At 44.3% G+C, this 13,516-nt stretch overlaps 1 protein-coding gene across 1 annotated transcript; it reads right to left on the bottom strand.

The window, feature by feature from the left end:
• Positions 1-3,112: 3,112 nt before the first annotated feature.
• On the bottom strand, positions 3,113-6,755 carry LOC103612032 (lysophosphatidic acid receptor 6; the record flags this gene model as incomplete). Its single annotated transcript, XM_008629604.2, has 2 exons — positions 3,113-4,328; positions 6,601-6,755. Coding segments are annotated over 2 exons (1,086 nt in total), but the record flags the coding sequence as incomplete, so codon positions are not given.
• Positions 6,756-13,516: the final 6,761 nt, after the last annotated feature.

Raw genomic sequence — 13,516 nt, 5'->3', positions numbered from 1 at the left:
GATTCTTTCTATTTGGGAGATGAATGCTTTGGCTGGGATTTCCCTGGTTATTTGTAAATATCATCAGTGATGTTTTCTTTTAACCTTTTATTCTCTCCGAAGCCAAACAGATACTTCCTGAGCCTGACAAATAAGATAACAGTTGTACTAGAAGACAAGAAATTTGGAAAGTGAAGGACAGATGTGCAGAGTTAATCTAAGTCTGAGCTTCACTGCTTTCCCAGGTGAGTGAGGCTGCAGGGAATAGAGCATTTGCTGCTGAAGGACATGCCCGGTCTCTCAGTGAAGCCTGCAAATAAGTGAGTGGGAAAATTGCTTATGTGAACAGGATACAGGCTTGAATGTCTAAAACCCCAGCCACTTGGTAAGAAATCTGCCAGCCTCAGGGTGCATTTTTGAAAGGCCTCTCAAATGAAATGCCTTGGTTGGCCCAAAGGGTGAAGTTCCCCAGCAAAGAAGCTTCATCAACTGCTATGACCCACTGAGATCTCTGGGTTTTCTTTCTTTTTTGTTCATATGATTTTCAGGTTTTCAGATTTTTTTCTCCTTTTATTTTTCAGCACTCTATGTCTTTAATATTCTCTTGGTGAAACCTTGTGTCATGATTTAGATACAAATGCCTGCCAATGAGCAAGCTGCTGCAGTTACCCACCTGAGCAAAGAAAGGATCAGACCACACTAGATTTGACCTGGACAGTGAATGTTCAGAGGCCCAGAGGGAGTAAGATCCAGCAGGGAACTTTTGAGTAGAAAGGGTTGCCTTTACAAAATTCTGATTTCTCCCAGGAATCTAGAATGAAAGTCGTTACTGTGCCCTGATCATTAGTGCTCTCTTAGAGCTGGCAGGGGCACTGTGGGCCATGTGGAGAGGCAGGGAGCTCAGACAGTGCTTGGCTGTACCCTGTCCATAGGCAGGTACTAGCTTTTCCACACCTCAGCCTGTTTGTTTCTAGACAAATCAATGGCCAGGATCACTGCAGAAACACAGAGGAGATGCTCAGGAGAAGAAGAAATGCCTCAAGCATTTTTAACTTGTTCTTTGTACAGTGTTAACAAGGCCTAATCTGGTCAACATTGCAGCCCCTTCTAAGCAGTATGTTATTGCTGAGGAAGGTAGCCTAGAAGCCAAAAATTCCTAAATTTAATGTTCATCTCCCTGCTGTCTACCAGCACTCTAAATTAAATTACAGTGCAAGTTACTTTATGATCTGTGGGACCAAGGACAGCAGGGTAACACAACAAAGAACAGGCATTATTGGAAAAAAGCTGAGCAACAGAGGAAGCATAAAACTAGAGGTGAGCTTCTAGTCTCAGTTATTGCAGTGTAAGCCCAAAGTCATGTCAGTGAAACTAATGGAGCTGCCTCAGGCTACAGGAGAGCAATTGAGATCAGTTTTCTTAAACACTTTGGCATTTTCTGCCTCCCAAGGTACTGACGCAATCCCCGCAATCCCCATTCCCTCTGTTCAGGCATTATCAGTTAAAGTGGAGGCCCTCTTGGCATGGCTACTGCTTTGAGATGTAAAATAACTCTTTTGCCTCAGCACTATTTTCTGCTATGATTTGTTAACTTTTTCCAAAAGGAGCCTGAAGTCGCAATGGTAAAATCTTTGTGTCTACTGAAGTATAGTTAGTTAAGAGGTAAGTTCTGAGCAATGACCTGATAAGGATTCCCTATCTGCTGGCAGGGAAGCTAGTCAGATATTCTGAAATTACTGAGGGATTCAATGGAAATGGCCATTGATATGGGGAGGGAATTCTTGCTGGAATATCCTGGTGAGTTTTATTTTCATGCATTTTTTTATAACCAGGACATAGGGTAAATACACAGTCCACGTCTTCTCAGAAGCACAGTTCATCACCTGAACACCAAAAGGACTCTGTAAACAGTAGCACATACTTAGGTCTGCGCTGGGTCAGTGTTCCCAACTGGAACTGGATTTCTTTGGTACAATCTCATACATAGATGTAGCAACTTCAAAAACACTCACTTTGACAGACCGGAGCCTCCACATGTAAATCGCCAGCTCAGGGGAGAACTCAATACACAGTTTGTGCATTATCCTTGTCAAAAGCGTATGGAAAAGAGACAGTTCAAAGGCTGGGATTAGTATCCTTGCCTAGAAAGGTACTGCGAGGATCCAGCTCAACATGAATATGAAAACTATTTGGCTTTGATTGTTAAATCAGCCTCATCCCTCAGGAAGGTGGCAGCTAATTGCTGGGACAGTGATGCAGGCAGCAATGGGGGTCACCCAGAGCAGTGGGCTGGCTCTCTGCAGGCTGGATGCACGTTATCTTTGGGTTTATCTGTGCCTGTGAGCACTGATAAGAAGTAACTGACTGGCATGTTAGGCTCTCACTGCTTGATTATTTTTTATTGCCTTGTTTATTTGGGGAATGGTAGAGCTCAGCTTGCTCTGGGGTCCAAAAGGTTGCTTTCCCCCAGGGTTCTGTGTTTCTGACTACTGCTTTAGGGATCAGGGCTGCTCTTATCCCCCATAAGGGTGGGGGTTGTTCCTTCAGGTTCATGTGTTTGCCACTACATTGGACTAGGAGGTTTTATTTCATGCTCTTGTTTGGTTTGGCTCTGTTCATGAAACTATGTTTTTAACCAAGCAGGAAGGAACAGATGTGAAAAGCCTTCAAGTAGGAGAGGAGCTGGTGGAACTGGGGGAGTCAATTTGTGCTGTGTGGGGGTTTGAGCCAGTGGCAGCATTAGTTAGATGTGTGATGAGGTAGTCACAACAGCTGTCACTAAAAGAAGTGCTGCTCCTTGCAGAGCAAGTCAACCAGTGGAGGAATGACATGGAGATCTTGCTATACCCATGTGAACCTAAAGCTGCCTTTGCATTTAGAATTACAATCCTTATTTTTTTTTATAAAGAGCATGTGCAAGCCTAAACCCGACAGGTGCATGTATGTGAGTACAAGTGTACATGACCAGGACAGGGGTGGCAACAGAATTTAGTCTGAAGCTTTCTACCATGAACTTCAAGTCTTTGTTTCTTAACAGACCAAGTCTGTAGTGACTAAAGTTTTGAGGAAGGTTTGCAGGTACAGTGTGGACAGGGAAGCTGAAATATGGTACCACATGTAAGTGAACATTTTTTTCTTTTCCAAGTAAAGAAGAATCACATCCAAAGAAATATGCATTACTATTTATATGAATAATGAAATTTCTTTTTACCCATAAATAATAACAGAAAACATTATGGAAAGATATAAAAAATGTTAGGTACAGTCTCCTGGAAATGGACATAGTTCTGGTTTCTAGGAAATATTTTCAGATGTGAATATTTAAAGCAAATTGCTTAGGCAAGAAGTTCAGAATCCTGTACTTTCCACAAAAGCCTCTCCACACATCATCCCAAGTAATGAACATGCAGTATATAAATCAAGGCTTTTGCATGGCTCTTTTTTCACTGTTTTGCAATGGGTCTTCCAAGGACTCCTTTAAAACAAAATAATAACACGCCCCATCAAGACAGCAGTTCAGGTTTGCCCAGCAAAGAGTGACCTGAACAGTGTTTCGTAGCACTTGTTGAAAACTGATGTGGATGATGTTGTTCTTCACCAAAAAGTACATGAAGTATGCCACGTGATAAGGTGTGAAACACACCAAAAAGGCAACCAGGTTTGTCACCACTATCCTTTCTGCTCTAGTGCTGTGTGTTTGGGGGTTGTCTGGGTTTCTGTGCTTTCTCAGGCACCTGACAGTTTGGGCAGTGCAGAAATTCAAGGCTGCCATGCTGCCAAAGAAGATGATCTCCAAGGTGCTGAACAGGCCTGTGTTTTCCCATGTGCTCTTGGAGAAGTTATGGAAGCAGGATGAAATGTTGTGGCCCTTTCCATGCAGTTGGAAAGTAGAGACTGTCCCCACAGAGGTGCCCAGGCAGATGAGAGCACAGACCATGGCAGCTTTCTTGATGGATCTGAGGGTGAGGGCCATGAAAGGGTACTGGATAGCAATGTACCGGTCCACGCAGATGCACAGGGAGATGAGGATGCTGCCATACATGTTTACAAAGTAAAGACTCTCCAAGGTAGAGCAAAACACAGACCCCAAGTTCCAGTTGTCCTGAAGGTGGTAGGAAATGATTTTAAAAGGAAGAGTAAACAACAGCAAAGTATCCAGGAATATAAGGGCTATCATGTAGACTGTAGATTCTGACAGCTTTTTAACCTTAAAAAACAGGAACCACAGAGCCATTATGTTGAACAGCAATCCCAGGATGAAAGTGGGTGTGTACATGATGAGCTGGAACAGCTCCACAGTAGCACTGATATTGCCTTTGCCATGGGTGTCATTCATATCTCCAGGTACGCTGGAAGAGAAGAAAATCACCACAAGGAGGGATGAAGATCACATATATGACACAGTACAAAGGCCAATGAGGTCTCTATGTGTCCACAGTCTTGGAAATGCTTTTTTCCCCTCTTGGGCTGCTGTGTGCTGAATTGCAGCTCCCGGTAGCATGGAGCTGCTCAGTGCCAATGATTCTGGGGCAAGGTTGTACCTCCAGGTGGGGATAGGGCTTTCTGGTGTCCAAGCCTCACTCACACTGTTACCTGTTACCCCAGACTGTGCTGTTCTGTAATTTAGGCAGGGCAGAGTATGCAGCTGCACCATCTCCTTGGAGAGATTCAATCTCTGCAGAAACAAGGTAGCAGACCCTGATTTTAGGGTTTCTTGGATTGTGAGGGTGGAAACAATTACTTGGATCCGGTTTCCTGCATCAAACTATCAAAAGAGATCTTGGGGAGCCGAGAACATAAGGGTCTCCCACATTTATTAATGTGAAGATCCCATACAGTCACTGCCATCCTGCACCCTCTCCCACCATCCCTGTGCAAAGAGGGACTGTGAGTACCTCTGGCCCTTCTAAAAGCTGTCTAAAAGCTGCAGGCAGGAAGCTTCCAATAGGCTATTTCTAGCAGAGGTTAAGTCTTTAGGAGAAGGATGAGATTTTGTCTAAATCAGCCAGACTTACCAGAGCAGAGACCAGGGTAACAGGAAACATGCAGCTGGATTTTCCTCTGCAAAGAGGGGACTAAAAGTGTTGAGGCAGGCACTTTCTGAGCTGGGGTCATGAAGTAATTATCTTCTTTAGAGGAAGGGTTCTGGCTTGATCCTGCCCTCAGACTCTCCTGATAAGAACTAGGAAGGTGCTCATTGGTTTCTGCAATGCTGTAGTCACTTAAAAATGCAAATGCCCAGGAATACCTGATCCTTTCCTCCAGCCAGTTCCCGTGACAGCAAATGTAACCTGTAAATAAAGTCTGTCAGAGATCTTTCTGTCAGCACCCAGAAATTACTTTTTCCTGCTGTTCTCTAGTTTTTACTTCAAACCAGTGTCTTTCCTACATGAATTGCTGATTCTGATGCTGTTCCATTTCAGATTTGTCAACTGAGTAGTCAAAGTTTCTGTTCTGCAGATCAAGTCACCCCCCTGAGTATTTCACAGATAAACTCTCCCTCGCTGTGGTTTGAGGGATTAAGATCTCTTCGAGTGAGATTAAGATCAGTAGAAAGGAAATTTAGTTCTTTACTCCTTAAGGACGCAGGAATGGCAGGTAAATGATTCTATAAATTACTAGCTTAGACAGAAGTAAGAAATGCACCTTGAACAAGCCTCCTTGCAGAGCAGCACTGCCCGGGAGGTGCTGGGGGGACAGGGCTCAGTGGGGCGGAGCTCTGCCAGGAGTGCCTGCTCTGCTGCGCGCTGCGAGGGACCAAGGGGAGCCTGGGGGAAGAAAGTGACATTTCCTCACCCAAATGGCAAAGGACATGAAAGCCTGAGCTTGTGAAGCGTTTGGGGCTCCGAGAGGCTGGGGAGGAGAAGCACTCCTTGCTATGCTGCGGGTTGTTCACTGTCTGGGAGTTAAACCTGCTCACAGCACGGGGCTGTAGAGTTTGGTGGGAGCTGGGCTGGGTCCCCAAAGCTCCGAATTCAGGTGGTCCATGACCGACAAGGGGTTTTCACTGATGACAAGGGGTTTTCACTGATGTCCATGACCGACAAGGGGTTTTCACTGATGACATAAGGTGACCTAGGCTTGGACACCCAGCATGCTGCTCTCCTGCTGGGTCACCTTCACGAGTGAAGCACTGGGAGTCTGATGCTGGGAGGGAGCCCACTACTGAGAGCCAAAGGGAGGAAAAGTTAATTAAGGAATTTCTAAAAAGTAGTAAATACTGACAAAGTTCTATACTTCAATGCCTCTGTAGGAGATTTCATTACTACTTTCCTTTTCCTTCAGTCTTGTTTTTAATTTGTTAGATAGTGTGTCTAGGAAATTCTGGGTCTAGAGAAATAGAATTTCAGCTTCTCAGCAAGATGTTTAACTAAGAAAATTCTACTTATGATTAAAAGATATTTCAGACTAGGGTCTGTTGTGCAGATTTATTAAAAATTAACAGAAAAATATTATTTAAAGCATAAATTCAAAGGGCAGCTTTGTTCAGTCATTAAAAAAGTTAGCTATGCTTTAAGCAATGCAAGTTACATTAAATATATTTAGTTTTCCGATCTTGTGACAAGAGGAAAGCTTTTAAGCCAAGGTTTTGGTATAGTGAAATATTTCTTGTCGGCTTACCTTTGGGCTGTCTCTTGCTTAGGTTGTTGACTTTTTTTCCTTCTCAGCTTGTAGAATTCTGGAGTCTTGTGTTTTCTTTTAAGGCAGCAGAGTGAGCTGCATGCAAAGCAGCTGCTGGTCAGAATGTCAGAAATCACCAAGTGCTGCTGCTTTTTGTTTCATCACAGATTTCCATTACAGCACCGGCCTCCCCACGCTGTGTCTGCGTGCAGGGACTATGTACATAGGATGTCACACAGCTCATTTAAGGATGTAAATACGTGGCTCTGTGAGACTAACATCACCATGAGTCACCCGTTAAGACAAGGTTCTGGTAACACAGAAAGAAACTCTGGCACTACAGACCTTTCTCTGTTCGTTTTTTTTTTTCTCCAGTACAGGATTTTATTGACTGTACATAGCATCCATGGGTAGAGTGTTAGTTGTCAAAATGTGCTTTGATCTAAATCCTGAGCTATCGCTGTCATTTTTTCCCTTACTTTTCATGATATCAGAAAGGAAAAGGAGATTGCTGATTTTCAGTGGTGATCTGGTATGTTCACTTCAACTTGGTGTTTCAAAGAGTCAAGGGTTACTCTTAGATCTGTTTATACTCCTAGGGAGTAGGGAATATACCCATGGAGAGTATCAGGTGGTGATTTTTTTCAGGCAGGGAGGGGAAAAAAGGTGAGGTTTTTGCCATTGTGTGCATGTTTGCAGTGTTCTTTCCAAAAAAGGAAAGAAAGGCCACAGATGTAGTTTTGCTTGGTCTTCTGCATACTCCTTAAATTTCAAAACCGAGGATTATATTGGCTAAATTAAAACTGTGCATCTGTGAAAGAGATGGGGGATAGGAGATGAGAGAAGAAATAGTCCCTTGGGGTTTCCCCATGGTATTTTAGTTGAAATGACTCTATTTAAAAAAAAGAAAGAAACATCACCAAAGGAAAAAACAATACAAGTTTGAGTGAATAATACCTTATCTCATTTCTCAGCTAGGTTTCAGTTCTGTGTATCCTGTGGTGGTCTTGTGACCATGGTTGCATTCTGGATGTGAGCAAAAACCCACACGCAGTGCAGGCACCACCACCACCATGCAGAGGTATTTGAGGCTGGGCCGGCCTGGGTGGTGGGAAGCAGGGCTGCCGTCAGCAGGGACGTCAGCTCCGCTGCCAGAGCGCTCTCTGTGCTCCTGCCCTGCTCTGGGGTTTGCAGATGCCAGTTCTGAAACTCCCACCAACGCTCAGAGCAGGTGCTCTCTCTTCCCACTCGCGGTGATGCCTAGGTTTTAACTTTTATATTTTCCTGATTCCGTACTGCTTAGAGTGTAACTCTGAGGTTTCTTGTAGCTTGCTAATTTCTGCTCACTTGTGCTAGACATAACAAAGACATAACAAAGACATAACAAAGTAGACATACAAAGCCTCTCTGGGCCTGCTCTCCAAGGTCACCCAGACTGACCTAGCCCAAAAAGTGTAATCCAAAGAGCTTCAAAGGGGAGCAAGTGAAGGGGAAATTACATCATTGAACTGAAGCTTTAATTGGAGAATTAACCCTGATATGCAAATGAACCAAACCTATAAAGGTGTGAAGAACTCGTGACCTGTCGTCCGTCTTGGGGTCCATTTTTGACAATAGCCTGTGGCTCCCAGGGTGTACCTTTGAAGGCCTTTCAAATAAATACCTATTTTATTCCTTTACTCCTGTCCAGTCTGTTTCTGGGAGGCCTCTTAAGGCATCAAAGATTTTCCCCTCACACACTTGGTGCTTTTTCTTTTGCCTCATTTTGTCTTTGACCCTCATGTTCTGAGCCACCTGAGCACTGCCCATCTTGCTGGAGGCTGGCCCGAGCCAGGTGTCCCAGGCAAGGTGTCCCCTTGCTGCACAGAGCCCCGTGATACTACACATCTGGAAAAAGATGCTTTGGAAAAGGTAGGATGAGGAAGCAGCAGTGTCAGGGTTAGTCTGGCCACCACCAGTGAGTGATCTGCTTTTTTTTCCAGCAGTATCCATGTGAGTTTTTCAGGGAAGAGTACAAGGGGAAATGGCTGGGAAGGCATGCATGGGGGGTACAAATGCACTTGGGACAAGGTGTGAAGGCTCCTCTCCCTTCAAAATGGAATGGATGAAAAAGTGTCATGCTGAGGGCTGATGGAGAGGGTAAAACGAATCTGAGTGAGCAGCACAATGGAAAGGCTGGGATAGGCCATGAAGGACTCTCACACTGTTAATTAATAGCTTACTTGGGATGCAGGGGGGAGAAAGCAGTGGGCAGCCAAGGTACCTTTCTGTTCTCAACACAGGCTCTGCTCTGTGCTAATGGGATGTGTCTCTTCACAAAGTCCCCAAGTCCAAGTGTGGGTCCCTTTTCTTGGAGACTTGGGAGAAGAGGGCCACCTCTGCATGTTCTCCTCTGTCCTTGACACTTCCGTGTGTGTCACCAATGCCACCAGTGTGGGAAGCACCTCCTGTTTCACATGATTTCAGATGCTGAATGCATCATCTTGTGCCTTTTTCCTGATGAAGGAGCTGCTTCACATGCATTTTTCCATTACTATTGAGGACTTTGCCGTATTGCTGCTGTCACACAGACCTCACCTTCAGGCCACACAGACCTCACCTTCAGGCCACACACACATCCCTCAGTGGCAACCAGTGAAGTTCTGCTGATTCCCTGTGCCTTAAGGCCAACCTTCTCTTTGCAGTGCTGGGCTGTGCCAGCCACCCCCATGGTCCCAGCTCTCCTGCTGTCAGTCCTGGCTCATGGGAAGTGTCAGCATGGGGCTGATGCTGCTGTCAGCCTTCCAGTTTAGGACGTCAGTAACCATTGCACAGGGCTGTGCAGTGAAGACGTGGTGAGGTTTTTTCATTATTTAAATCAGAGTCTAACCAGTGAGAAAAGTATTTGCCCTGCTTGAGAAGAGAGAGCATCCACTGCTGTCATCCAGAACTGCCTGCAGCCTCTGGGCGAGCCAGAACTGGGATGAAACGCCCCCCCACCTTCATCTGGTGGCTCTGCAGAACTGTTTGTAACTGAGTTGCTCCATCTCGTGGTTACAGGAGAAATGAGAAACTCGGCTTCAGCCCTGCCATGCGTCTGTCTGTCTGTCTGTGGTTTGTCACCAGGAGGAACAGCTTATCACGTAGCTCAGACAGTTTGTCCCAACCTGTCCCTACCAGCCAAGGACTAAGCTCCTTGTCCTCCCTGGCTCTGTTTGCCCCAGCACCCTCGCCCTGTAATGATGAGCCAGGGGGAGAGCCAAAAGCTCTGATGGTTATGGGTGGAGAAGACCAAAGAACAGGAACAGCTGAAATGAAGCTTTTCTGTGGAGGAAGTGGCCACAAGGACTGACTGTGTGTGGCTGGTGGGGCCAAGGGGCCAGGGCAGGGAAGCTGCTGTGCCAATACTATGGTCTGACCTCAAGCAATGGCCTTGTCACTGATGTTCAGTGTCCTCTGGAAAGATTGAGGGAGGCACCAGCCAACCTTGGCTGTGCAAGAGTGCCCCAGGGAACAAGGGTCCTTTCAGTGCTGGAGGAGTTAAACCTGCTACCTGGGAGAGCAGGTGAGCCAGTCTGGCTCTTTGACATGCTTAGTGTTGAACTGATGTAGTATTTTTTGAGAGACATGTCTCAGTTTCCACAGAGAAATCAGCTGGGGATGCTCCTGTGGGACTTCTGAGTCCAGATCAGCAGGGTAGATATTTTCCATCTCAGTGCCCTGAGAGTGGTGAAATTTAAAACTGGTGGAGGTCTGCCTCTTATGTTGCAGATTTTTGCACTTTTGTTTGTTCTCTAGCTCCGCAGAGCAAGGCTCATGCACCCCAGCTGAGGGCCCTGCGTAACACATCACAGCCTATGTGTCTCTTCTGCCTAATGGCTGAGTCATTTTGACACTTCTAAGGTATTTTTTTTCTACTTAATTAGCTATACTGGTCTTCAAATTATCATTACTTTTGAAAGACTTGAGACAGGATTTTCGCAAATCAGCTATTTCCTGAGAGATCATGCAAACTTCCAAACCATATGACTGACCTGGCAAGATCAGAGAGGCACTTCAGCTGGAATTCTGCAAGGTGGAAAAAAAAAATCAGTTACTGAAGATGACCAAGATCTCATTTTATTTTTCACAGTTGTGAATTGCACACACAGCTCTAGGAAAATAACTGCACAGTTGGACCTCCTTTCCAAAAGGCTCTTGCACTCATTTTGAGCCAGCTGGGCTGTTCATATGGCCAAGGAACTGCATCCTTCTGGTGCGCCCTGTAGTGACCACAGGAGTTTCAATCAGAGCCCACATCTCATGGTTCCATTTCTTCTTAATAGGAAAAGTCAGTTTTCCTTGCCTGGTTTCTGGGACCTGTGTAATGTCACAGTGTGCCTGTGAGAAACTGCCAGATGTATTTACAGCAGCCCCGTGGCGGGGAAGGGAGGTCATTGAATGTCATTTCATTACAAGAAAATAATGAACAGAAGAAGAACCTAAGAGTCATTTTTGGCAAGAGAAAAAGTGTGTCTCAAGTGGTGTTCTGTCTTTGACTAGAGCCAGCAGTGGATGTTTAGGGGAAGAGTTAAAAACTGTGTTAAGAGAAAAACTCAGGTTGGCAGCTGAATCATGATTTCCAGTGTTCCTGTGGTAGCAGAAAGACAGAAAACAAGTTTAGATAAGTAGCATTAAGAGATTAATTAGTTAGAGATGCAGAGACAGCAGTGAGGATCTGACAAATCTACATTTTCCTGAATTTCTATAGATAAGATATTCCTCAAAGGAAATAATCTTACAAAATTGTATGTTTTCAAAAGATCTGCTTGGGAGGAAAAAGGGAAACTTTAAAAGAATGTTTTTACTAGAATTCATTTTGCTTTCTCTTTGTTCTGCTCCATTATTTAAAGTCTGTGTACCATTGTTGTGCGAAACATCAACTCACAGTCTATTTCGAGGTTAGCAGGCCAGCAGCAATGCATGTATTTATGATATCATGATTTACTAGTAAAGTTTAACTTTTTTATCACCAGTAGTAGAGCACACAGAGAATTTGGCTGCTAATGAAAATCACTTTCCTCCTGTTGTATGCATAGTTGGACACATCAGTTTGGTGCTTTGCAAATGTTACAAGCTGATTATCAAAAATTACCCCTGCTGAGTGCTGTGCTGATGAGGTGTGGTGTTTGTGCCTGGACACACCACTTTTAGGGCGATTTAGAGTGATTTAAATTTCTGCACAGGACATCTCAATGCACCATGACAGGCTTTGCTTGCTGGGCACAGCCAAAGTTGGGGTTTTTTGTCCTCTTCTCAACGTACCTGTTCTGGTCTCGTCCTGCTGGCATAGGGAGGGTCTGGTTTTTTTTTTTTTTCCATTTTACTTGTGGGGAATTGAAGCAGAAATAATAAGAAGGATTTTCAAAAGGTTATACAAGACATCTGAAATGGAGTGCAGTTTCCCAAATCCAGATATCCAAGGCCAACACACTGTTTTTCGCCTGTTCCTTCCTGGGGCGCAGCTCTGTCTGCAGCCCAGGAGAGACAACATTGCATCAATCATGGCTGGATGTTCACACCCTTCTAGAAGTCCTACATTCTTCCAAAAAACTTGTTGGTCTGCCCTTTCCTATTCAGAATTAACTGCTCTCTGGTGGTAAGTGTTGAAACTGTGTTGATAGTATGTAGTAACAAGCGAAAGAGGTATTAAATGACAACATTGCATTTCCTGTCATGTTTTGTATGTATGTGATCAGTAATTAATTTGAATCTTTCAGTCTTTCTGTTTAATTTCAATAATAGTTCAGTTAGGGTGAGGCTGTGTGAAATAGGGCAGGGAGAGGTTCGTGCCAGCCTCTGCATCTACAGGATGCTATCTATGCATGCAAAGTTGGAGATGTAGTCCCCAGTGGCTCCACAGGCTGGGTTTCAATCAAAAGAAGAAGCTGCTGCTCCTGCCCTCTCCCTGCTGCTCCTGCCCTCTCCCTCGTGCCATCTCCCCCCTCCTCTTTCTGCTGGCTTGCTTCCCTCAGAGGGCTGGTGTGCAGAGACTGAGCCTGCACCGTTCTGTGCCTTTTTAAAATGCCCCTTCACTGAAAGGTTTAAAGGGTTTTTAGTGGACAACATTCACTGTGAGTTAAAAAAGGCCTGTCTTCCTTCCTGAAAATGGAGCTTGATTGCTGCTCATTTGGTACTGCGACATGCCTGCACTTCAGACTTCTCACACTTATTAGCTTTCAGTGAAATCAAATTCCTATGAATAAATATATGGCACTGATGAAGATGTTAGAAGCATTTATCAGGCCACATCCTTTTCCTGTTGTTTTCCTGGTAAGCGGTTCTAAAGTCAAGTATTTAAATATTTTAGCATAAAATTTCACTGGTATTTTTTTGTAAATAACCACAACCACTGAAGCAATACTAAAGAGGGCTATAACACTGATGCTGATTTATCAGTCTGGCTTGTGATCTGAATTGAGTGGGGAGAGGGAGAAAGTGTTAGAATATCTTTTTCTTTGACTGCGAGATCTTTATTTTTTTTAATATTCTTACCATAATCTGGTTTTTGCAGAGATGATGGTTGGTTCATGTTTTTCAGCATTGACACCTGCTTCTTTGGAGTAAATTGTTCCAGCATCCAGAATATTGTTTCTTCCATTCTTTCTGATCTCATAAACTTGTGAAAAGTCAGATCAAATTTGAGATGAAGATGAGTCCAAGTTTCCAGAACTGCAGTTTAATGACGTATACGTAGCCTGCCTCATGTCGGCCAAATCTCTGCCTGAAACTGTAACTGGTGGTTTAAAATTTGTTCCTCTCGAGTAGTTAAAAAGAGTAACTATTTGTTGTGCTTTTAACCTGACCTGGTTTATCAAACTAAGAACTACTGACCATTTCTGTATAGGAGAGCTCTTATGATTCTGGATTGAGGAGAAGATATATGTTTGGAGGGAAA

The sequence above is a fragment of the Corvus brachyrhynchos genome, unplaced genomic scaffold (genome assembly GCF_000691975.1).
Source record: "Corvus brachyrhynchos isolate BGI_N302 unplaced genomic scaffold, ASM69197v1 scaffold223, whole genome shotgun sequence".
Classification (NCBI taxonomy): Eukaryota; Metazoa; Chordata; class Aves; order Passeriformes; family Corvidae; genus Corvus; species Corvus brachyrhynchos.
The sequence above is the reverse complement of the archived record's forward strand: the minus strand, read 5'-3'. Positions and strand labels throughout refer to the sequence as shown.